The sequence below is a fragment of the Somniosus microcephalus genome, chromosome 1 (genome assembly GCF_052327205.1).
Source record: "Somniosus microcephalus isolate GS21.2 chromosome 1, FLI_Smic_1.0, whole genome shotgun sequence".
NCBI lineage: Eukaryota > Metazoa > Chordata > Chondrichthyes > Squaliformes > Somniosidae > Somniosus > Somniosus microcephalus.
The window spans coordinates 164601791-164628682 of record NC_140987.1 but is presented as its reverse complement, the minus strand read 5'-3'; the positions used below and the strand labels follow the sequence as shown (position 1 = coordinate 164628682).

The 26892-nt window shown below is 45.4% G+C and overlaps 1 protein-coding gene across 1 annotated transcript in view; it reads right to left on the bottom strand.

Annotated features, from left to right (window-relative positions):
• Positions 1 to 998: 998 nt before the first annotated feature.
• Positions 999 to 26892, bottom strand: part of pggt1b (protein geranylgeranyltransferase type I, beta subunit) — a 107547-nt gene continuing 81653 nt past the window's right edge. Inside the window, exons 6-7 of the mRNA XM_085987084.1 lie at positions 4210 to 4255; positions 999 to 1313 (exon numbers count right to left, since the gene is read on the bottom strand). Of these exons, the coding sequence (XP_085843210.1) occupies positions 1111 to 1313; positions 4210 to 4255 (249 nt within the window). The 3' untranslated portion in view covers positions 999 to 1110. The remainder of the gene's footprint in view (positions 1314 to 4209; positions 4256 to 26892) is intronic.

Below are 26892 nucleotides of genomic sequence, written 5' to 3'. Positions count from 1 at the left end.
GTAACATTCTCCTTGACCAATACTGCCACACCACCTCCTATCTTTCCTGAACACTTTACAACCAGGAATATAATACCCAATCCTGCCCTTTTTTAAGCCAGGTCTCATTATTGCCGAAACATCATATTCCCATGTGGCTATTTGTGCTTGCAGCTCACCAACCTTTTTTAAGTTCGCTTCTTGCATTCATATACATACACTGTAAACCCATCTTAGACCATGCTGTATTCTCTTAGTTGACCCCTCTAATACCTTACTATTTCTTACTTTAGTGCTCTTTGCTTCTCCCAATCATACTAGCAAAATGTGTAGCTCGAAGAGGGAAAGAGTAATATGAAATTATCGCTGAAAATGAAAACTACAAGTACACAAAAATATAACTTTTTACAAAACAAAAAAAATTATTGAAACTGGGTGCTTTTACTTTAGAATCTATATCTGTATATACTTCTCATTACATTTGGCTACTTTACAAATTAAATACAATCTAACATTTTCACATGGAGATGAGTTTTTCTGTGAATGATACTCCTATTTCTATCTCATCAGTAACAGACCCAGGGTGGGCAGCCCGCATCTGCAAGAGCGCATTAGCAGCCACCCGCCCTGAACTACTCTGATGGCAGAGAGGAAGTCCCACATGGCCATAAAGAGAATTGATCTCTTCCAGTCTTCTGATCCAAAAGGAACAAGCTGGCCACTGGGAAAGATAACTGAACTCTTCCAGGATTAATTTCACCTTTCCCCAGTAAAGGTATGAGGCCTTTTTACAGGCCTGATTTCAAGTGGGGTGAGCTTTGCTGAGCCCAAGGAGGGCAGTATTTTCTGGGGAGGCCCAGAAAATTCCCCAGACATGCCCCTGTGAGTTGGCAGGGTACAGATAGGTCTTCCCCTGCTGGGAAAAGGTTGCAATCAAGAATCGGGGCAGAATTCTCACAGAACTAGGTTCCAACTCAAATCCAGCCACAGGTGGCTGATCTACCCACACTCTACCCTTGATCCAGGCTGGATTCTCAGAGCCAGTGTGTCTACCATAAATGGTAGGTGTCTAGTAATACAATATAAACAAAACCAGAAGATCTTATAGAAAATATTTCAGCACAAGCAAAATTATAGGTTTTGAATTACCTTTAGGGTTGCACCAACCCAGAATGAGTAGCATGTATCTACAGGTTTATTGGGTCGTCCATGGAAACCATTCTGCTGTCTCATTATACACCACCGTCTTATTCTATTTAGTTCTTTCTCAGAGAAGACTTCTTTCAGTTTCCCCATCAGACAGAGTGAGGCAATGGCACAAAATGTGGATCCACCTGTTAATAATCAACACGAGGACACACAGCATCACGGCAAGGTGTTGCTCGTTTAAAAATGCACAATAACTAATGGAGACAGTTCTGTCAATTTATTTCACAAACATGATTAAGGTCAGATAAAGTAGAGCTAATTATAAACTAGTCATAGTTGTCAATTTTTTTTGGGAAGGGAGAGAGAATGAGGAAGAAAACAAATTTTAATTTCAAGGATATAAAGCTACATCAACTTGGCCATCTTCATCTTTGCTTTAATTCAGTATGAACACAAATCCGATATAGAATCAAGGTTTATTTCATACACTGGACATATAAGGTATCTAGAAAAATAATTAATTTGGCTCACATAAAATTGATTTAGAAATCACCAAGGAAAACCCCCCATAAAATTAGCATAAATTTACAAGTAGACACAAATGTGTACAAAGTTTACACCAGTCAGGATAGATTACATTTTAAGTCCTTTAAGTATGAATGCACTTTGCAGCCTTTAAGATACCATGTGCATTATCACACAACCTCTGTAAAATGATTTTTGTTATAAAATTTTTTAATGCACTTTGTATGTAAATTTAGGAAATTTACTGAACCAAAATAAAATCTCTCCATTTGCAGCATACTCTGAAAGAATTATTTCCTTGGAATTTTATTCTGACACAGTATATAGCCCCACTAAGCCCAAAGGGTTCAAATAAAGAGAATCATGACCACCTTTCTGCTGGATCAAGCATAGTGCTCCAATATTCAACTTTTCACTTGTGTAGGACAAAACGTGGAAAGCAATTGCTTACTCTGTACTTCTGTCCCGCAATACTTATTATTCCATCACTAAGTTCTTCATTACCGGTTATGCTCTGAAACCACAAGCATGACTCCGAGGTTCTGCCACCAATCTTTCCTTCCTGTCTACAAGGATTCAACCAAATCTCCTCTCAACACCCCTCTTTTTTCCTAAATCATCCCATTACTCAGCCAAGATTAGAAATTCCAGGGAAATCAAGGGGGTGAGCCAACTTCCTTTCATTTGATGCCACAGATGATTAGTTAACCAAAGCATTGCACTACCTACAAATGATTCTTCAAGCCCAACTGCCAGCTGAGTTTTTCCCCAAAGTTTGGTACAGCAGGCCAAGTTGTGTGTCAAAAGGACATTACCAGCAGGTCCTATAGAACAGGAAGTAGCAAAAAGACAACAACTTGTATTTATATAGCGCCTTTAACGTAGTAAAACGCCCCAAGGCACGGGAGTATAAGACAAAAAAATTGACATCGAGCCACATAAGTGGAAATTAGGGCAGATGACCAAAAACTTGGTCAGAGGTAGGTTTTAAGGAGCGTCTTAAAGGAGGAAAGAGAAGTAGAGAAGCAGAGGTTTAGGGAGGGAATTCCAGAGCTTAGGGCCTAGGCAGCTGAAAGCACGGCCACCAGTGGTTGAGCAATTATAATCAGGGATGCTTAAGAGGGCAGAATTAGAGGCACGCAGATATCTCGGGGGGTTGTGGGGCTGAAGGGGATTAAAGAGAAAGGGAGGGTCGAAGTAATGGAGGGATTTGAAAACAAGGATGAGAATTTTGAAATTCAGGCATTGCTTAACCGGGAGCCAATGTAGGTCAGCGAGCACAGGGGTGATGGGTGAACAGGACTTGGTGCGAGTTAGGACACAGGCAGCCGAGTTTTGGATGATCTAAAGTTTACGTAGGGTAGAACATGGGAGGCCAGTCAGGAGTGTGTTGGAATAGTCAAGTCTAGAGGTAACAAAGACATGGATGAGGGTTTCCCCAGCAGATGAGCTGAGGCAAGATGTTACAGAGGTGGAAATAGGCGGTCTTAGTTATGCCATGGATATGTGGTCGGTAGCTCATTTCAGGGTTAAATATGATACCAAGGTTGCGAACAGTGTGGTTCAGCCTCTTCAGATGCTAGGGAGAGGGATGGAGTTGGTGGCTAGGAAACTGAGTTTGTGGAGGGGAACAAAAACAATGGCTTCGGTCTTCCCAATATTTAATTGGAGAAAATTTCTGCTCATCCAGAAATGGATGTCGGACAAGCAATCTGACAATTGAGAGACCGTGGAGGGGTCGAGAGAAGTGGTGGCGAGGTAGAACTGGGTGCCATCAGCATACATCTAGAAACTGACCCTGTGTTTTCGGGTTTTATCACCAAGAGGCAGCACATTAGTGCACAGATAGTGCACATTAACTTTTAAAGGACATTCCTCACGTCCCCTTTAGAAGGGCAACTTACATGACTAATCTGCAACTGCATAAAATCTTACTCTAGGTTTCCTTAGCAGCCAAGTATCATTCCTTAGATCATGCACTGTGACCTAGCCATTGTAAATTATACAGATGGACTGTTAAATATAGTCTTTTTTGGCTTTCACCATGGAACTATAATGATAGGACTTGTAAATTGAGATCTAGGCTTGGAAAGGTTGTTCCATAAGCCATCAAGAAGCACATCTAGAGAGAACGGTCTCTGCAGCTTCAATGCTTCCCAAAATGCAATGCTTCTTGTTAGATACGAAATCAAGCAAGGCTCAGCCAAAGATCCTTCGTGCCAACTCTGGAAATGGACAATGGGAGCAACCGGGGTCAATTTAGCCTCAGATATATTGCTTCCTGTCCTGTACTTACTTTTAATTAATGCATACTTCCAGTCAGCCCTAGCCATGTGGAGTATTGGGGACATAAGAGCTACATTTTGTTGTCACAGGGATTGGTATGCCAATATAGCACACAAATGCAACTGTTTTTAAATCACTCCAATTACATCAATGAAGGAAGAAATATGTATTAATTCTGTTTACTTCATGAGATTGATGTTATTTAGCAACACAATAGGAAAACAAACATACTTATAAAAATATTTTTTCTACTATACAAATGATGCTTACCATGCGATTCCAGTCCGGCTCCCTGGGCAAGTCCATTGTCATATGACTAAGAAGAAAATACATTAAAAAATATATTTTCCAAGTAGATAAGCACAGCAACATGCACCTACTAATAGCGTTATAATCTTAGAATCTCAAAGTCAGTAATGTTTTCAACAGTAGAACATAGATAATTGGCATAATCTTCTCTGCGTTTCTATCAGTATTGAAAATGTTGAGTAAGTTTTCTTGTCGGCTTGAATACTGACTTCTTCAAAATTGTTTACTCTGTGGGAATCTCTCTTCTGGTGATTGGGGTGGTTTGTAGGACTACGTGACTTATGCCTCTAATTGGCTGCTTAGCCATTCCTTGGCCATGATGACAGAGAGAAAGAGAGACAGAGACAAGAGACCACAGCACCAGGGCAATTTTATTTTTAAACTTCGTACAAGCACTATTAAGATACTTCAAATGAGGGCTCCACAAAAACAGGTCACTAACACAGGCTTAACAGTGCTTGCCAAAAACAGAATAACTATGGCCACACCATTTTCAGGAGGAAGTGTCTAGTGTGTCTGAAGTACCTTATAAGCTAATCTTTAATAAATGATTATCATGTGTTAATGCTTATAATATTGGTTTCATAACAGTTTACTGCACACAAGTAGAGAAAATGCTTTGTAGAGAAGGTCTAACTTGTACAGGAGAGAAGCACTACTGAATAAATTGAATTTTATACATGCCTTCACTGTGATGCTTTTTTGGCTGTGCTTTCAAAGGAATGAGTTGCAATGTGAACTTAAAGGCTTAAGTGGCACTGTAAATATAGATATTTACCATATATACTTGTGTATAAAGAAGCCCCCTAAAATTCTGCAAATAAAATGAGGGCCAACACTGCCAAGCTAAGATTGAAATTCTTCTCTTCATATTGATAGGCATCCACAAATATTATTTTCTGTTCAATTCAGTCAGTACATTTATATGTTGTTCCAGTTCTCCAGTGTGGTGATATTTAAATGATAATTTTTCCTCCCCATTCCCACTTCAGCCAATTTTAATTTACATTGGTCTGTATCTCGCTTGGTTGTGCCTTATTTTAAAATCAGCAGTGAGCACTGTAGTGAAGTTGCGAGGGAAAGTTACCATTAAAGTATTGCAGAGCTGGAAGAAAGAAACAACAGCTGACCAATGCTGCTGTTGGGGCCCCGTTATCTTTGACAAAATCGCTTTGCAAGGGAAGAAACCCGAGGGAGGATATAATATAAATTTCTAGGTTTTCTATGCAAGCATATAATGACCAGTGTAAAAATGTTAGGTTGGTGGGTGTGGTAAACCACTGTTAACTCTGTACAAGTCCGGGCATGTCTCCGCCCCTGGCTCCACCCCTAAGCCCGGGTATAAAGGTGACTCACCACCCTTCCCCCGGGAGCTCTTAGGATGGATCCACTAGCAGAGGCATGCTCCAGTTCTTAGTCAATAAAAGCCTACTTCGTATAAGTTCAACTCGTAGTCTTTGGTGTTGTTGATAGTGCATCAATTTTATTGACTAAATTTTCGACATGGAGCAAATCTTGAAGCCGGAACGCTTAGACCTGGATCCTCAAGCAGCAGATGCAGCCAATAACTTTGAACACTGGCTGAGCTGTTTCGAAGCCTTCCTGGAGGCCTCCAGCACTACCGTCACTACAGATGACGTGAAACGGCTTGTCTTGAACTCACGGGTGAGCCACCGAGTCTACTCGATCATCCGAGACGCCACAACTTACGCGGCCGCCATCGCGACGCTAAAGGAACAATACGTGAGGCCTGTTAACGAGGTCTATGCCAGACACCTCCTGGCTACCCGAAAACAGCGCCCCGGGGAATCGGGCGCCGAATATTTATTGGCACTGAGAGTCCTCGGCCGGGCCTGTAATTGCAAAGCGGTGACGGCCAAGGAATGCACGGAAGACCTGATCCGAGACGCCTACGTAGCCAGCATCAGGTCCAACTATACTCGGCAGAGGCTGCTGGAACAGAGGGGGCTCGACCTGCAGAAGACGGTGGCCCTCGCTAACTCGTTAGACGTGGCCCTCCAGAACATGGACGCCTACCCCCCTGACCGGATGGCCACGTGGATGTCACGGGAGCAGCCATCTTGGGACCCGGTAAGGCCACAAGCCGCCAGCAGCCCAACTACAGCTGCAATGACCAGAGGCCAGAAATGCTACTTCTGCGGCCAGGCCAAGCACCCCAGACAGCAATGCCCAGCAAAGGACGCGACCTGCTCCAAATGCGGCAAGAAAGGCCACTACGCGAGACTGTGCAGGGCGAAATCGACCCCCAATTCCAGCAGCGCCGCGTGTGAACCGTGCAGGCCGCCATTTTGGACCCCACCAACCACGTGTGAGCCGTGCGGGCCGCCATTTTGGGCACCACCAGCCGCGGGGGAGCCGCCATCTTGGACACCATTTCGAGACCAGGCCCCCGGCGCGGGCGAATACTACAGCGACCCACCGACCTCGACGATGGCCTCCATCACCCTGGACCAATCTAGGCCCCATCAACTAGCCAGGTCCATGATGAACGTAAAGGTAAATGGCCATGCCACAAATTGCCTTTTCGACTGCGGAAGCACGGAGAGCTTCATCCACCCCGACACGGTGCGACGCTACTCCCTATCGGTTATGCCCACACGCCACCAGGTCTTTATGGCCTCAAAGTCCCATACGGCGGACGCCGGCGGCTACTGTGTAGCGACTCTGACAGTGAACGGCGTGGAGTACAGAGATTTTAAATTCCTCGTCCTGCCACAGCTCTGCGCTCCCGTACTGCTAGGATTAGACTTCCAGTGCCATCTGGAGAGCGTCACGATGGCATATGGCGGGCCCCTGCCCCCACTTACAGTCTGCAGCCGGCAGAATTTAAACACGGCGCCGCGCAAAGTATGCAGCCTGTCCACCCTGAAGGTCAAACCCCCCCCCGTTGTTCGCTAACCTCGCCAAAGACTGCAAGCCAATTGCTACTAAAAGCAGGCGGTACAGTGCCGGGGATAGGAGCTTTATTAAATTAGAAGTAGAAAGACTCCTGAGGGAAGGGATTATCGAGGGCAGCACCAGCCCATGGCGAGCCCAAGTGGTGGTAGTGAAGACCGGCAAAAAACAGCGCCTGGTTATTGATTACAGCCAGACGATCAATCGATATACGCAATTAGACGCATACCCACTTCCCCGCATATCTGACATGGTCAACCAGATAGCACAATACCGGGTATTCTCGACGATTGATCTGAAGTCGGCATACCACCAGCTCCCCATCAGGCCTGAGGACCGCCAGTACACGGCCTTCGAGGCCGACGGTCGCCTCTACCACTTCCTCCGAGTCCCCTTCGGCGTCACCAACGGGGTCTCGGTCTTCCAAAGGGAGATGGACCGGATGGTTGACCAGAACGCGCTGCAGGCCACCTTCCCCTATCTAGACAACGTCACCATCTGCGGCCATGATCGGCATGACCACGACGCCAACCTAGAAAAATTCCTCCGTACGGCCCAACGGCTGAATCTGACATACAACAGAGAAAAATGTATGTTCCGCACCACGCGCCTCGCTATTCTTGGCTGCGTGGTGGAAAACGGAGTCATCGGCCCCGACCCCGACCGAATGCGCCCCCTCCTGGAACTACCCCTTCCCCACTGCCTAAAAGCCCTGAAGAGATGCCTAGGGTTCTTCTCTTACTACGCCCAGTGGGTGCCCAACTATGCGGACAAAGCCCGGCCCCTCATCAAGTCAATCTCCTTCCCCCTGACGGCAGAGGCCCGTGCGGCCTTCACCCTCATAAAAGAGGACATTGCGAAGGCCACAATGCACGCAGTGGATGAGTCCATCCCTTTCCAAGTGGAGAGCGATGCATCCGACTTCGCCCTAGCCGCAACCCTTAACCAGGCGGGGAGACCCGTGGCCTTCTTTTCACGGACCCTCCAGGGCCCCGAAATTCGACACTCCTCAGTCGAGAAGGAGGCCCAGGCGATAGTGGAGGCTGTATGGCACTGGAGGCATTACCTGGCCGGTAAACGTTTCACCCTGCTCACTGACCAACGGTCAGTGGCATTTATGTTTAACAACAGACAAAGGGGGAAAATCAAAAATGATAAGATATTGCGGTGGAGGATCGAGTTATCCACCTACAACTACGATATCTTATACCGGCCCGGGAAACTTAATGAGCCCCCAGACGCCCTATCCCGTGGGACATGTGCCAACGCACAAGTCGATAGGCTACGGACCCTCCACAATGATCTCTGCCACCCGGGGGTCACCAGGTTCTTCCATTTTATTAAAGCTCGCAACCTGCCTTACTCCATCGAGGAGGTCAGGACCATGACCAGGAACTGCCAGGTCTGCGCCGAATGCAAACCGCATTTTTATAGGCCAGACAGGGCACACCTGATTAAAGCCACCCGCCCCTTCGAACGTCTCAGCGTCGATTTCAAGGGGCCCCTTCCCTCCTCTGACCGCAACACGTACTTCCTCAATATTATTGACGAGTACTCCAGTTTCCCCTTCGCCATCCCCTGCCCGGACATGACCAGCGCCACAGTCATCAGGTGCCTCAACGACCTGTTCGCCATATTTGGCTTCCCCAATTACATCCACAGCGACAGGGGCTCGTCGTTCATGAGCGACGAGCTGCGCCAGTACCTGCTCGAGAAGGGCATAGCCACGAGCAGGACTACCAGCTACAACCCCCGGGGTAACGGACAGGTAGAGAGGGAGAACGCAACGGTGTGGAAGACTGCCATGCTCGCCCTAAAATCCAAGGGCCTCCCAATCTCCGGCTGGCAAGATGTCCTCCCCGATGCGCTCCACTCCATACGATCACTGCTACGTACTGCCACAAATGCCACCCCTCACAAGAAGATGTCCGTCTTCCCCAGGAAATCCACCTCGGGGACATCACTGCCGCCATGGCTGACGTCTTCGGGACCCGTCCTGCTCAGGAAACACGTGAGGAGCCATAAGACGGAACCCACAGTACGCCTACGTGGCGTATCCTGACGGGCGGGAGGACACAGTCTCAATTCGAGACCTCGCACCCTCAGGTACCACCCGAAACACCATCGATCGCCATCCACTACCTCCACCCACCACCACTACCCACGACGCACCACCGGGGTGTCTACCACGAACTGACGACATGCCGGTGCCATCCCTACCCCGAGAGGACGACACGCCAGTGCTCCGTCCCACGCGAGAAGCGGCCGCGGGCAAAGAACCGCCACAACCGGCACCGCGAAGATCATTACGGCAGACAAGACCCCCGGAGAGACTTTCGTATACGAACTTTTGAAACACTTCACCCCGCCGGACTCTTTTTTAAACGAGGGGTGAATGTGATAAACCACTGTTAACTCTGTACAGGTCCGGGCATGTCTCCGCCCCTGGCTCCACCCCTAAGCCCGGGTATAAAGGTGACTCACCACCCTTCCCCCGGGAGCTCTTAGGATGGATCCACTAGCAGAGGCATGCTCCAGTTCTTAGTCAATAAAAGCCTACTTCGTATAAGTTCAACTCGTAGTCTTTGGTGTTGTTGATAGTGCATCAGTGGGGTTATGTGACTTCACTGGAGTAGAGGGGAAGAGAATAGTCACGGAAATCATACTAACTGACTTTCATGCACATTTTAGCAGCATGTTGCTGAGATGTAAGCAGAGCCATTAATTTATAGTGACTGAATTAAGTCATACTGAATTTTTGAAATTCTGGAGATTTTTATTGGTGTTCTGTGATCCGTCTGTTTATTAGGTCCATTTGTTTACTTTGACTTAAGTCCAATTTCATTTTCATTGCCAGTTGGATTATGGCATTTCACTTTGTGCAGAGGAGTCTATTCTAGGTTTCTGTCCATTTTTGTGTGAACATAGCCCATTTTGCTCACCCACAGTAAGATTAGTGGGCAAACTGACCAGAAAAAACAGAGGCAAAGAGCTTAAAATAGAATTGCTGATGTTTGACCTCTTAAGGGGGAAGGAGAGTCTGGTGGGAATAGTTTCTGTTTAAAATACTCTTTCCCAATGTAGACCTGATGAAGACCTGCCCCTTTAAGGCTGGTCACATCCTCAGTTGCTCTGTGGTTTTATCTATTTAAATGCGGGCCAACAGTGCAGAATAGTCCGAGAGCTGAACTGGAGTCAAATACAGCCCACAAATCCTCTTTACACAGACAGTTGAGGCTGTGGAATTCATTCCAGGATTAGTGGTTGAGGGAGAAACTAAGTAAACATTCAAAATTAGATTGGATAGGTGGATGAAGGAAAAGGGGTTGAAGGGTAATGGGAACAGAATGGGTAAATATGATTCGAACTATTTGTATGTGTGGTGTGCAAACCCAGACACAGGCCGAATGGTCCGTTTCCGTGTTGTAACTTCCATGTGTAAAAGGACAGAAATTGTGGGAGCGGTTGAAAGAGACATTCACAGAAGAGGGGGGAGGGGCTTACATAAAGAGGGAGAAAGAGTCTATGATTGAAGCCAATGAGAAAAAGAGCCATACAGTGAAAGATGAAGACAAACAAGGAGAGAAAGGAGGCACAAAGAATTGAAGTACGAAACAAGCAGAAATGCAGTTAGAGGCACCAAAGCACAAGTTTTTTTTCTTCTCATCCATGAGCAATGTCACAGAAGATTAATTACGGATAATTAAGTATTCAGGTAAATTATATCTCACAAAGGGTAATGCTTCCTGGTTAAGCATGTACGTCACAGTCTTACATGTTAGTGTGTTGAAACAATCTACAGCTCCTTTATATTTTTTTTTTTAGGAAATACTCATTAGCTGCCCAGTTAAATACATCTCACTCACAGGGGAACTGTGGGTTTCAATGACATTCTGTTGAACCCATGGAAGAACTGGCTCCGCTTTTAAAACCTTGTGGGAATCACCAATATAACATTTATTTTGGCACCTGATTACATAAGTCAAATTCTGTCTGATGATCATCTAATATTAGGACTACAATTTGATCTTCTGCCTACTGTGTTATAAGTGCCCTCATGCTTACCTCTTAACTGAAGCCAAAGAACTAACCATTAGAATAATGTGGACTCATTGGGGTCAATTTTAACTCGGGTGCGGGGAATTGTCGGGTTCCCCGAATTTAGTGATTCCCACACGAATCTAAATGGGTCTGTGAGATTGATGCAATTTTAACTCAATTGGCCAATTGATTTCCAACGTGTGGGAATCCTTGGCAATTGAGTATTTCCAGTCAGAAAGTCGCAGAATATGACGTCATCATTGCTACTGCTTTTAAGGTCCACAGCAAGCCTTGCATCTTCTGCAGGCTTCCAAACTTTACCATTAAGATGGCACAGGAGCCTGCAGGAGCAATGGCCAGCGGGAGGGCAAGAGCTGCCCCAAAATTTGATGAGGCTTCACTCCAGGCATTGCTGGATGGTGCTAGGGCCCACAGGGAGGTCCTGTTCCCTTCTTCAGGGAGGAAGCGGCCTCCCAGTCAGACCAAGGCTGTGTGGTTACAGGTGGCTGGGGAAGTCCACTCCTTGGGGCTCACACGGCGCACCTGGATGCAGTGCAGGAAAAGTTTCCATGACCTTCATCGCACTGGAAAAGTAAGTATGAAGTTTCCATCACCCTCAATCTGATCCCCATTGCCTTTCCTCACCAGCACTCAGCTTTAGCAATCTCTTCCTCCACATCCCACTAGGCACTCACATCCATGCACCCTTAGCCATTCCCTCTCTCTCTATGCTCACATTCACCTAACTATTCCACCATGCAGCGCTCACACTCTGATGCTTTGAACACAACTGACAACACACAGGGAGGGCCCTTGATCTTGCAACCTCACTCCATCTTTGTCTCCTTCTAAGTATCTATGCTATGCAATCTCTGCACTCACTCCTTCATTCTCACTCAACCTCCACTTGTCTCCCTCATTGCAGGAAAAGAGAGCTCACAACAGGAGAGAGCGAGCCAGGACAGGAGGAGGGCCACCCTCTTTAGCCCAGCTCACCCCCTGGGAGGAAGCCGTCCTGGAGATTGTCAGGGCTGACAGAGATACGGAAGTTGGGGAAGGACAGACAGGTGCATCCCCACAAGCTGGTGACAGAATAGTTTTCCATCTCTCTCATTGGCATTGCATGAGTCGCTGATAGTGATTCTGAAGCTACATCATATGGACTTATGATCATCTGCAAAATGCAATGTGCATGTAACCTTGGCATCACATCTCTAACTTTTTCCTTGACTCCCCCACAGGACCATCGAGAGCCCCCATCCCCACTGTGCAGGAGGAAGAGCCTGAGCAGCCAGACTCCTCAGAGGAATCTGCAACCTCTGAGGGCGCAGCGTCATCAGCAATAAGCGCACCCAGCACCAGCGCAGAAACTCACATCGATGGGACCTTCGGGACATAGAGTAGAGTTGTCACCTGGTGTATCACAGCTCACAAGTGAGCATCAGCAGATTGTGGAGACAGGGACAGCAGTGGAGAGTCCTCGTCGGAGGGTGCAGGACTCTGCCAGCTCGGCTCAGCTGCATGTCAACCCTCTGCCTCTGGGTCTATCCGTAAGATCAGCGGTGATTGAACTCCATGCACAGATGCAGGAGTCTCTGGCAGGTTTTGTCTCCAGGGTCGCTGCGAGTGTGGAGCAAATGGAGGTGTCCATAGCGAACATGAGCAGAGCCTTTGTGGAGTCATTGGCGCATGAACGCATCACCATGGAAAGGATGGCTACCTACGTGGAAATGATTGCTGCCTCCGTGGTCACCGGTAAGGAGTGTCCACTTGGTCCTCTGGGCAGCAGGTCTTGCTATATCATTGCGCAGATGTCAGTCACTATCTGTCGCAAAAGTCGGAGCCGCCTTTGGCACTGCTGCTCAGTCATGTTGAGGTAGCTGACCCCGTGTCTGTAGACCCTGTTTGGGGGGTATCTCCTGCGCCGACGGGCTTCCATGCGCTGGCCCCTTCTGGCCTGTGCTGCCTCAGGTGGGTGAGCAGCAGCCTGTCGCTCCTGCTGCTGCCGCGCCTGGTGCTGGAGGTCCTCTAATGCCAAGAAGGGAAGGAAAAAAAGGCCTCCCATGCTTCTGATAGATGCCTCAGTTAAGGAAGCGCTGAGTGAGGGTTGCGAGAGGGGTTTCGCAGGAGGTCACACTGGAGAAGTGTGTGAGGCTCCAACCTTCCACAGGCGTGGTTAAGCTTAGTAAAAGTTGCCCCAGGCTTGAGACAACAAAGTCCTGCCACTTGCAAATGATGACTGATCAAATCTCCTCTTTAATGGTTGACCTGCAGCTGATAGTCAGCAAGCCAATAGTGCTCACGCCAGGTTTCACAGGCGTGATCCCCACCAGGCGTGTTTTATGTGGGAAAAGGGTTAAACAGGCAAAGGCCTGTTAAAATGGGATTATAAAGGCCAAGTAGTGCTGTTTAAGGGCCTTAAAGAACAGTCCCGCCTGTTGCAGGCGGGACTGATTCAGGACCATCAGACACGCCTGGGTTAAAATGGCTAGGTGTCGGGAACCAGGCGGGGGGGGTCCCCGACCCCCAGGTTTTGCGATTTTAACCCCCCACATGCCTCAAAGCCCACCTGACAGCAGAGTTAAAATTGAGCCCATTCTTTCAATGGGAAACATGCTGTACTTTTGTCTAAATAAATAAGCTTTCCACAATACATTGGCTGAAAAATGGGGACTGTCAAAGTAGAATACCTACATCAGATTAGTTAAATTGTGCACTCTGCAATAGATCCTGTCTCACATCCCATTCTTCATTAGCTCCTTTCTGTATGGTTGGTTGGTCCCCAGCTGCATTATAAATGCTCATAGTAGATTGCCATAGTATGACCACTTGGTAATTTTTTTGTGGGATATACTTCCTTGTAGTAGCATAGTGCTTTCTGCCATCCCTCCACCATCCAAGCCATTAAACATTAAAAGATCTTTCATTTACAAGGTGATTTTCACATCCTCAGGATGTCCCAATGCTCATTCACAGTCAATGAATTAGTCTTGAAGCGCAGTTGTTGTTTTATAGTCGAAAGTGCCAATTTGCTCACAGTACGGCTCCACAAACAACGACGAGACAAATAACCAGTTAATCCGTTTTGGTGGTGTTGGTTGAGGGATGAACGTTGGTAGGACACCGCGAGAGTCCTCTGCACTTCTTTGAATAATGCCACAGGTCTTTTATGTCCATATGAAGAGGCCGATGGAGCTTTGGATTAATGTCACATCTGAAAGACGGTACCTCCAACAATGCATCATTCCCTCAGTCTACTATGTGTTCAAATCCCTGGCTTGAACCCACAACCTCTCAGCCTCATCAAATTTCAACAGAAGCTTTATTACAGCTTCAATTCAGTAACAAATGGGACCTTGAATAATTCCATGTTGGTGTTTTTCAAATTTTTCTTTGTGGGGAATCACCTGTAAATATTGACACACTCCTGGACACTTCCTATTTTGACACAAGAAAATGTCAGCTATCCAAAGGAGAACATTTCAGAAAATATTAGTATAAAGAAACAGAAAAGACATGCTAGTAAGTCAAAGACAGAATTCAGATGGCCTTCCAAACTACCTAGAGTCCAGGATTACAGTTTAGAAACTAGACTGTTCCTTCTCTGCTCCCAATCTCCACCTAACCTGCTGCTATTTCACAACCAAAAAACACAAGCAATCCAAAGCTTTCCTGGAACCAGATCAGAAAACCTTGAACTCTGCCTTCAGCCTTCCTAAAACCAGTCCAACTACATCTCAAAACAAGAGTGAATATTTCCCTTTACCAACTCAACCGATTCAACATTGTACGACACTATGGAGTAGCTGTCCACAACACTAAGCATGCTCTCTCATACCCGTACGGAGTAAATTGTCAAAATTCAACATAGCATATATAAAATAATAGCCCAGAATTTGCTGGGAAAATAATGGCGAGTTCACGGCACCCACAGTTAGTCGCTAAAAAACCCAGCAATTTGTGACGAAGAGATACGTTACGAGTTGCGAATCGCCACAAATTACTAGACGATTTACGTTACTCCGCCTTTAGCCTCTTAAAAACTGGAGCTCGCCGTCAAACTCCCCACAAGTGACAAGAAATTTCTGCATTTGCACCATAAATATGAATTAAACTCACCACAGACAGTTAGGGATGTTATTTCACAGCGCAAGGACCCCGTTAGTGGGGTGATTAATGGTCCCGACATGCTACTCAACTTCGGAGACCCAGAATAGGAACAAGTGAAACTGTGGAGTCTCATTGCTGCAGGTGGTAAATTGTTCTGAGAGTTAAATTTTTTTTTTTACATCTTTTATCTTACTTTTCCTGTGTTTTTCTTTCCTCTCTTAATCCAATCTTTCTTTCCCTCTCTATTTCTCTCTGTATTTAATTTAGCTCTAATTCACCCTATTTCCTCCTCCATCGTTCGCACAATTTCTTTCTCTATCCTTACATTTCTTTGGTTAAGGAGATAGACTGCTGGCCCCATCGTTCCATCAAGAACCTAGATGTCCCATTGATTGCCGCGCCGTTATCAACTCACACTTCCAGCAATTTGTAGCGCAAAAATAATTTGAGTTGAAGTGGGAGGAAAAAAATCCAACTCATGGCGCACGCTGCGAGACACTCCGCTCCAACAAACTCTGGGCCACTGTATTAGAGTCCACAACATAACGGAAATATTTGTTTGTGAGAACGTGATCTACTTCATAGGTATATATATATTTTAAAAAATGTTTTATTTCTATTATTTACATATGTGCAATAGAAACAGAAATTGTTCCAACAAATATACTGGTCTCTCTCAATAGCTTGGTACATAAACATACTATGTGATGTGCTACTGAGCCATACAGACTTGGAAAGTCTGATTTGATCCATGATCTGTACTATTAGCTGATCTCAGGCTGGAGTAGAGTCACTTCAATTAGCTTCATTGCCCTAGTTTCATGAGGGGGTAAAATTCATCCAGAATTCAGACGACTGATCACTACCCAATGACCCATGCTTCAAAATGTGCAGGTGACATGATTAGGTCAACTCGTCTGACATTACTCACTGTCTGGAGCCGTACATGCAGAATGCCACTGAAATAAGGTACCAGACGGCTGCCTCCATTTGTGAAACTTTACTCAAGGTAAGCACTGATTTTACAAGGAAGGAAAAGGGGAAAGATGAATGAAATATATTTGCATGTGTTTTATTATTAAAGCAGAAGGGGACTGGAATGCTTAGATTAAATATGCACTGCACTATATTATGCCTGCTTTGGCTGTCTTGAGAACAAGCCCATTTGTTAATTAACGCACGCAGCTTCTTGTTCACTTAAGTTCTTTATTGCGTAGTCATTTATATTATGTAACAAGAGAGGATTAATTAGCAATCTTGTTGTACGAGGCCCCTTGGGTCGGAGCGATCATAATATGATCGAATTCTTCATTAAGATGGAGAATGAAGTAGTTGACTCAGAGACTAGGGTCCTAAATTTAAATAAAGGAAACTACGATGGTCTGAGGCGCGAGTTGGGTAGGACTGATTAGGGAACGTCACTCAAAGGGTTGACAGTGGATAAGCAATGGCAAACATTCAAAGAGCGCATGGATGAGCTACAGAATTTGTTCATCCCTGTTTGGCATAAAAATAAAACAAAAAAGGTGACTCAACCGTGGCTAACAAGGGAAATTAGGAATAGCATAAGATCCAAGGAGAGGACATATAAATTGGCCAGAAAAAGCAGTAATCCTGAGGATTGGGAGCAGTTTAGGATTCAACAAAGGAGGACAAAGGGATTAATTAAGAAGGGGAAAATAGAATATGAGAGTAAGCTTGCAGGGAACATAAAAACTGACTGTAAAACCTTTTATAGATATATGAAGAGAAAAAGACTGGAGAAGTCAAGTGTAGGTCCCTTGCAGTCAGAATCAGGGGAATTTATAATGGGGAATAAAGAAATGGCAGACCAACTAAATACATATTTTGGTTCTGTCTTCACAAAGGAGGACACAAATAACCTCCCAGAGATGCCGGGGAACATAGGGTCTGATGAAAGGGAGGAACTAAAAGAAATCAGTATTTGTAGGGAAATGGTGTTAGGGAAATTGATGGGATTGAAGGCCGATAAATCCCCAGGGTCTGATAATCTACATCCTAGGGTACTTAAGGAAGTGGCCCTAGAAATAGTAGATGCATTGCTGATCATCTTCCAACATTCGATGGAATCTGGAACAGTACCCATGGATTGGAGGGTAGCTAATGTTACCCAACTATTCAAAAAAGGTGGTAGAGAGAAAACGGGGAATTCTGACATCGGTAGTGGGGGAAATGCTAGAGTCCATTATAAAAGATGTAATAGCAGAGCACTTGGAAAACAGTGACAGGATCAGCCAAAGTCAACATGGATTCACAAAAGGTAAATCGTGCTGGACTAGTCTACTGGAATTTTTTGAAGATGTAACTGGTAAAACAGATAAGGGAGAACCAGTGGATGTGGTGTATCTGGACTTTCAGAAGGCTTTCGATAAGGTCCCGCATAAGAGATTAGCGTGTAAAGTTAAGGCACATGGGATTGGGGGCAAGGTATTGACTTGGATAGAGAACTGCTTGGCAGATAGAAAGCAAAGAGTTGGAATAAACGGGTCTTTTTCCGAGTGGCAGGCAGTGACTAGTGGGGTACCGCAGGGATCGGTCCTTGGACCCCAGCTATTCACAATATATATTAATGATCTAGACAAGGGAACTAGATGTAATATCTCCAAATTTGCAGATGACACAAAGCTGGCTGGACATGTGTGCTGCGAGGAGGATGTCGAGAAACTCCAGGATGATTTGGACATGTTGGGTGATTGGGCAGAAACATGGCAGATGCAATATAACGTGGATAAATGTGAGGTTATCCACTTTGGTGGCAAAACAGGAAGACAGATTATTATCTAAATGGCAATAGATTGGGAGAAGGGGAAGTGCAACGAGATCTGGGTGTCCTTGTGCACCAGTCGCTGAAGGTAAGCATGCAGGTGCAGCAGGCGGTTCAGAAGGCAAATGGTATGTTGGCCTTCGTAGTGAGAGGGTTTGAGTACAGGAACAAGGATGTCTTGCTGCAGTTGTACAGGGCCTTGGTGAGACCACACCTTGAGTATTGTGTGCAGTTTTGGTCGCCTTATCGGAGGAAGGATGTTCTTGCCATGGAAGGAGTTCAGCGAAGATTCACCAGGCTGATACCTGGGATGGCAGGAATGACGTATGAGGAGAGATTGGGTCGATTGGGCTTGTACTCACTGGAGTTTAGAAGAATGAGAGGGGATCGCATTGAAACTTATAAAATTCTGACAGGACTGGACAGACTAGATGCAGGAAGGATGTTCCTGATGGTCGGGGAGTCCAGAACCAGGGGACACAGTCTAAGGATAAAGGGTAGGCCATTTAGGACAGAAATGAGGAGGAATTTCTTCACCCAGAGAGTGGTGAACCTGTGGAACTCTCTACCACAGAAGGCGGTGGAGGTCAGTTCATTAAATATATTCAAGGAGGAGTTGGATATATTTCTTAAGGCTAAAGGGATCAAGGGGTATGGGGAGAAAGCAGGAACAGGGTACTGAATTTGGATGATCAGCCATGATCGCATTGAATGGCGGAGCAGGCTCGAGGGGCCGAATGGCCTACTCTTGCTCCTATCTTCTATGTTTCTATATTCAATTAATTGAGCTGGCTGTTGCGAATTGTGAAGCTTTTCTCGTCTTCATTTAACTAAACAGCACAACTGAACTCTCAACAAACATCATCAAAACTGGAGGGATTCCTTTAAGCTCAGCAGGAACTTTTAACAGCACTCTGAGAACAGTAGCTTTGAGATATTTAAAAAAAAATTGGTAGTCCCTATTTCTGTCCAATCTCAAAACTTTTTGGATTGGACCACTCCCCACCCCAAAATAGTCACAGTTCACTTACATCATTAATACAGGTGGTCTCGATATACTTTGATTAAATCCTCACACTGCTGGGATAAAAATGTACTTAAAAATAGAGACACACTGACCTGAAATTTGAGATAGCTGAAAAGAAATAGGGTTAAGTTTCAGCTTTCATTAATCTTGCAGTAAGGAATGTGCAATGTAAAATATATTTTACTAATGCATTTAAGACTAAAAATGAACATAAATGAGGCTTCTATGGAGTCATTACACACTTTTGGTCCAATGACATATGAGTAAAAAAAATAATCAATTCATCACTCCTACATTTGCAATGGTAATCTGCTTTAAAAGCAAGAGACTTGAGGAACAGTGGTTTTTAAACTTTTCTGTGTGGAGACCCAGCCAATGCTGAACATATTCCTGGAGAACTCCTGTTCTAACTTACAAAAGAAAAGCAACGGAAAACAGTGCTATCATAGCAAAAGACATTTTACTTAGTATACAGCAAAGTAATACTGTTCTGGTAAGTCAAATAATTCAGAAAAATGCAGCCCGATGAAACTGGCAAAAGTCTCAAGATCTCATGAGCATAGTGTCCAGGAATTTGAGTTGCAGAGGTGAGATTTCTCAATCTCATACCAAGAATGTTGCAAAACACAGCACCCCTACAATATTCATCTCAATGCAGAAATAGCTGACCACTGCAATCCATTTTGAAAGGGGTAGGCCAAAAAGACAGGCTAGACAGATTCCAAATAAAGGGAATGGGATGAGGAATCTTGCAAAGAGCTATGGTAACATCTGGAGGAGGCCAAAATGACTGAAATTGAACTTGCTGTACTACACTGCACAAGTTAGTTACACACACCCAAAACCCAGAAAACTGCCTGAATGTAGATCTGTGTGATGTGATTTTCACTAAAATAGCTATAATAAACATAATGGCCCAGAAATTTGGGTCTCCACGGGTGAGTACGCACTGGGTACTCACCTGTAGGCCCAACGAAAGTGCCAGTTTCGTGCATGCGCGGGAAACCGGAACTTCCGTTCCCTTAAAGGAAGGGGTTCAGCGGTCGAACACGTACGCCGGAGAGGCAGCGCGTACGCCTGGAACTTATGTTTCTTTTCCAGGTTTCTCCGAGAGGGTAAGTCTCCAGCAGTTACACTTTTAAAAAGCAGGCGCAAGGCCTGCTTTTAACAAGGTAAGTGGTGAATTAATTAAAATTAAAACATTTTTTCCACAGGTTTATTATTTTTAAATACTTTAAAGAAAGGTAAGTTTTAGTTATTTTTGGGGCTTATAGTATTTATAGTTTTGACAGCTCTTCCTGTCAATTTTATGAATGGGCATTTCATAGAAACATAGAAGATAGGAGCAGGAGTAGGCCATTCAGCCCCTTGAGCCTGCTCTGCCATTCAATGAGATCATGGCTGATCATCCAAGTTCAGTACCCTGTCCCTTCCTTCTCCCCATATCCCTTGATCCCTTTAGCCCTAGAAATATATCTAACTCCTTCTTGAATATATTTAATGAATTGGCCTCAACTGCCTTCTGTGGTAGAGAATTCCACAGGTTCACCACTCTCTGGGTGAAGGAATTCCTCCTCATTTCTGTTGGCTTACCCCTTATCCTTAGACTGTGACCCCTGGTTCTGGACTCCCCCGCCATCAGGAACATCATTCCTGCATCTAGTCTGTCTAGTCCTGTTAGAATTTTATAAGTTTCAATGAGATCCCCTCTCCTCCTTCTAAACTCCAGCGAGTATAAGCTCAATCGACCCAATCTCTCCTCATACGTCATTCCTGCCATCCCAGGAATCAGTCTGGTGACTCTTCGCTGCACTCCCTCCATGGCAAGAACATCCTTCCTCAGATAAGTCGACCAAAACTGCACACAATACTCAAGGTGTGGTCTCACCAAGGCCCTGTACAACTGCAGCAAGACATTCTTGTTCCCGTACTCGAACCCTCTCACTACGAAGGCCAACATACCATTTGCCTTCTTAACTGCCTGCTGCACCTGCATGCTTACCTTCAGCGACTGGTGCACAAAGACACCCAGGTCTCGTTGCACTTTCCCTTCTCCCAATCTACCATTGGCTCTCCAGGGCCCACGTGATCCCAGGGGAAGCTGTGAACTAACTGCGCCCCTGGGATACGCAAGCACTGCGCACCGGCAGTTGGAGGAGGCCCAGGATCGGAATCCCACACAGGCCCACAGCACAACAGCTGGTGCGCTAGGTAAGTGCAGGTCGGAGGCTTGCACCCGCGGGATAGCCTCCGACCCGAATTTCTGGGCCAATGTAAATTTCTTGGCATAATTTATTGGGATTTTTATAAAAGTAAACTTGAAAGAAATAATTTAGGTGGAATACATTAAAATCTATCACCAAATCTCCCAGTTATCAGCTGGCATTTGAACTAAGCAAGGGAAACGTGAGTCAGTGCTAAAAGCAGAATTAACAAAGCAGAACAGAAAGTATACTTTGAACTATGAATGTAATAGAAAAGAAAAAAGACTTGCATTTATATAGCACCTTTCACGACCACCGGGCATCCCAAAGCGCTTTACAGCTAATGAAGTACATTTTATGAAGTGTAGTCACTGTTGTAATGTAGGATTGAGCATAGTGACTACTCCACCCCACACCAAAAAGACAACCCATTAACAAACATATTGGAACAGAAGTTTGAAACAGAAATGATTTCAAAATGCAAAACAGTAAATTATTCAAAACCCCATAATATTAGGACAGAATATATAGCCTCCTTGGCTGACTCAAACAGTGACATGTTGTGGCAATAATGGAAAAGTGGCTTGAAAACGGTGAGGACTGGGCACTTAATATTCAAGGGTACAAGGTGTTCAGAAAAGATAGGGAAGGAATAAAGGGAGGTGGGGTGGCAGTGCTGATTAAGGAAGACATTGTAGTGTTGGAAAGAGAGGATGTTCTTGAGCGGACAAGGACAGAATCCATTTGGTTAGAGTTGAAGAGTAAAAAGGGTATGATCACGCTATTGGGGGTAGTCTCTTGGCCTCCAAATAGTGAGAGGGAGGTAGAGGAGCAAATCTACAGGGAAATCACAGAGATATGCAAGAGCTATAGAGTGGTGATATTGGGGGACTTTAATTACCCAAATATTGATTGGGATAATGCTAGGGTAAAGGGAAAGGAGGGGGAGGAATTTCTGAAATGTGTTCAGGAGAATTTCCTTGACCAATATGTTCTTGGCCCAACTAGGAAGGAGGCATTGCTGGATTTGGTGCTAGGGAATGAGGTGGGCCAGGTCGACCAAGTGTCTGTGGGAGAACACTTGGGTACGAGTGATCATTGTATCATAAGATTTAGATTAGCAATGGAGAGCAACAAGGAACAATCTAGGGTGGAACTTCTAAACTGGAATAGGGCTAACTTCAATGGGATGCAAAAGAATCTAGCCAGGGTAAAATGGAACCAAAGACTGACAGGAAAAACTGTAACAGAACAATGGGTGTTCTTTAAAGAAGAGATGTTCCAAGTACAGGCTAGGTACATTCCAACAAGAGGGAAGGGTAAGGGAACCAAACCAAGGGCTCATTGGATGACAAAGGAGATAGAGAAGATGATGAAACAAAAAAAAGAGGGTGTATGATGCATGAAGGGTGAATTCTTGAAGGGAGAACCAGACCAAATACAATAAGTTGAGAGGGGAAGTGAAGATGAAAATAAGATTGGCAAGTGAAGATGAAAATAAGATTGGCAAAGAGAGAATATGGGAGTAGAATAGCGGTTAACATAAAAGGGAACCCCAAAATCTTCACCGGCATGTAAATAGTAAGCGGGTAGTAAGAGGCAGGGTGGGGCAATATTAGGGACAAAGAAGTGATATATGCTTAGAGGCACAGGGCAAGGCTAGAATACTCAATGAGTACTTTGTATCGGTGTTCACTAAGGAGGTGGATGCTGACAAACAGTACAAGTGGCAAAGGTAGAAGCAATGGAAGGGGTGAAAATTGATAGACAGGATGTACTAGAAAGGCTGGGTATGCTTAGAGCGGATAAGTCGCCTGGTCCAGCTGGCTTGCATCCCAGGCTTCTAAGGGAATTGGGGGAGGAGATAGCGGAAGTGCTTGCCATAATTTTCCAATCTTCCCTAGATGCGGGGGAGGTGCCCGAGGATTGGAAAGTGGCAAATGTGACACCATTGTTCAAGAAAGGGTGCAAGGACAATCCTAGTAACTACAGGCCGGTCAGTTTAACATCAATGATGGGTAAAGTTTTAGAAACAATAATCAAGGAAAAAATTAACAGGCACTTGGAGAGGTTAAAACTAATGAGAGTCAACACGGATTTGTAAAAGGCAGATCATGTTTGACTAATCTAATTGAATTTTTTGATGAAATAACGGAGGATTGATGAAAGGAATGCAATGGATGTTGTCTACATGGATTTTAGGAAGGCGTTTGACAAAGTACCACACAGAAGGCTGGTTAACAAAATTGAGGCTCATGGAATAGGTGGGTCAGTGGCACAAACAGCTGGTTTTGGCCACAACTGGAGTATTGCGTCCAGTTCTTGTCACCATAATTTAAGAAGGATGTGAAGGCCCTTGAGAGGGTGCAGAGGAGATTTACCAGAATGGTTCCGGGGATGGGGGAGCTTAGCTACAAGGACAGGTTGGAGGGAGGGCTTTAGTTTCCTGGATCACTGGGTCTGCTTCTGGGAAAGGTGGGACTTGTACAAGTCAGACGGTTTACACCTGAACCAAAGGGGGACCAATATCCTTGCGGGGAGGTATGCTAGCACTGCTGGGGGGGGGGGTTTAACTAACTTGGCAGGGGGATGGGATACAGAGTGGAACTATAGTAGGGGGTGATTTACAGCCAAATACGGAGGAAAAAACAAGTCAGCTGGGAAGGCAGAGCAAATATGTGAAGGAAAAAGGGAATATGGCAAGGCTGGAAGGCATTTATTTTAATGCAAGGAGTCTTGCAAATAAGGTGGATGAACTGAAGTTGTTGTTGAACACATGGGAGTACGATATTGTTGCTATCACGGAGACATGGTTGAGGGAGGGTCAGGACTGGCAGCTCAGTATTCCGGGGTATAGAATCTTCAGGCGAGACAGAGGGGGGTGTAAAAGGGGAGGGGGTGTTGCAATATTAATTAAGGAGTCAATTACTGCTGTAAGGAGGGATGATATATTAGCGGGTTCCTCTAATGAGGCCATATGGGTAGAACTTAAAAACAAAAAGGGGGCAAGCACTTTGCTGGGAGTGTACTATAGGCCCCCAAACAGTCAGGGGGAGATAGAGGAACAGATATGTAGGCAAATCTCAGAGAAGTGCGAAAATAATAGGGTAATAATAGTGGGGGATTTCAACTTCCCCAATATTAATTGGGATAGTCAGAGTGTGAAAGGCTTAGAGGGTGCAGAATTCTTAAAGTGCATCCAGGAGAGCTTTTTGAGCCAACATGTAGAAAGTCCTACAAGAGAGGGGGCGGTACTGGACCTAATTCTAGGGAATGTAGCCGGGCAAGTGGTGGAAGTGTCAGTAGGAGAGCATTTTGGCGACAGTGACCATAATTCGGTGAGATTTAAGGTGGTCATGGAAAAAGACAAAGACGGCCCGGAAATAAGGGTTCTAAATTGGGGGAAGGCCGATTTTAATATGATAAGGCAGGATCTGGCCAAAGTGGACTGGGAGCAGCTACTTATAGGAAAATCCACATCAAAGCAGTGGGAGACTTTCAGAAGGGAAATAGAGAGAGTACAACGCCAACATGTTCCTGTAAAGGTCAAGGGTGGGACCAACAAGCAAAGGGAACCTTGGATGACAAAGGATATACAAAAATGCATTAGAAATAAAAGGGGGGCTTTTGGCAGTTACAAAAGACTAAAGATGGAAGAAGCCCTAGAGGAGTATAAAAAGTGCAAGGGCATACTTAAAAAAGAAATTAGGAGGGCGAGGAGGGGCCATGAAATAACACTGGCGAGCAAAATAAAGGAAAATCCTAAGATGTTTTATAAGTATATTAAGGGCAAGAGGATAACCAGGGAAAGGGTAGGGCCCATTAGGGACCAAAGTGGCAATGTGTGTGTAGAGCCAGATGATGTAGGCAGGGTTTTAAATGAATTTTTTGCATCTGTATTCACTATGGAGAAAGACGATGCAGACATAGAAATCGGGCAAGGGGACTGTGACATACTTGAACATATTAGCATCGAGAGGGAGGAGGTACTAGCGGTTTTAGCAGGCCAAAAAGTGGATAAATCCCCAGGCCCGGACGAGATGTATCCCAGGCTGTTGTGTGAGGCAAAGGAGGAGATTGCAGGGGCTCTGACACAAATTTTCAGAACCTCTCTGGCTACAGGGGATGTACCAGAGGACTGGAGAACAGCTAACATAGTACCATTATTCAAGAAGGGTAGCAGGGATAAACCAGGGAATTACAGGCCGGTGAGCCTAACATCTGTGGTAGGGAAATTATTGGAAAAAATTCTGAGGGACAAAATTAGTCTCCACTTGGAGAGGCAAGGATTAATCGGGGATAGTCAGCATGGCTTTGTCAAGGGTAAATCATGTCTGACCAATCTGATTGAATTTTTCGAGGGGGTGACTAGGTGTGTGGATGAGGGAAATGCTGTGGATGTGGTTTACATGGATTTCAGTAAAGCTATTGACAAAGTCCCGCATAGGAGACTGGTCAAGAAGGTAAGAGCCCATGGGATCCAGGGTGCCTTGGCGCGTTGGATCCTAAACTGGCTGAGTGGCAGGAGGCAGAGGGTGATGGTCGAAGGTTGCTTTTGTGACTGGAAGCCTGTGTCCAGTGGGGTACCTCAGGGATCGGTGCTGGGTCCCTTGCTGTTTGTGATCTACATAAATGATTTGGATGAGAATGTAAAAGGTATGATCAGTAAGTTCGCAGATGACACGAAAATTGGTGGGGTGGTAAATTGCGAGGAGGAAAGCCTCAGGCTACAGGACGATATAAACGGGTTGGTCAGATGGGCGGAAAAGTGGCAAATGGAATTTAACCCTGAAAAGTGCGAGGTGATGCATTTTGGACGGACAAATAAGGCAAGGGAATACAAAATGAGTGGTCGGACCCTAGGAAGTACAGAGGGTCAGAGGGACCTTGGTGTACACGTACATAGATCCCTGAAGGCAGCGGAACAGGTAGATAAGGTGGTTAAAAAGGCATATGGGATACTTGCCTTCATTAGCCGAGGCATAGAATATAAGAGCAGGGAGGTTATGATGGAGCTGTACAAAACGCTGGTGAGGCCACAGCTGGAGTACTATGTGCAGTTCTGGTTGCCTCACTATAGGAAGGATGTGATTGCTTTGGAGAGGGTGCAGAGAAAATTCACCAGGATGTTACCTGGGATGGAGCGCCTCAGCTATGAAGAAAGACTAAACAGGCTGGGGTTGTTTTCCTTGGAGCAAAGAAGGCTGAGGGGGGACCTGATTGAGGTGTACAAAATGATGAGGGGCATAGATAGGGTAGATAAAGAGGAACTTTTCCCCTTAGTAGGGGGGTCAATAACAAGGGGGCATAGATTCAAGGTAAGGGGCAGGAGGTTTAGAGGGGATTTGAGGAGGAACTTTTTCACCCAGAGGGTGGTTGGAATCTGGAACTCACTGCCTGAAAGGGTGGTAGAGGCAGGAACCCTCATAACATTCAAGAAGCATTTGGATGAGCACTTGAAATGCCATTGCATACAAGGCTATGGACCAAATGCTGGAAAATGGGATTAGACTGGACAGGGATTGATGGACGGCGCAGACACGATGGGCCGAAGGGCCTCT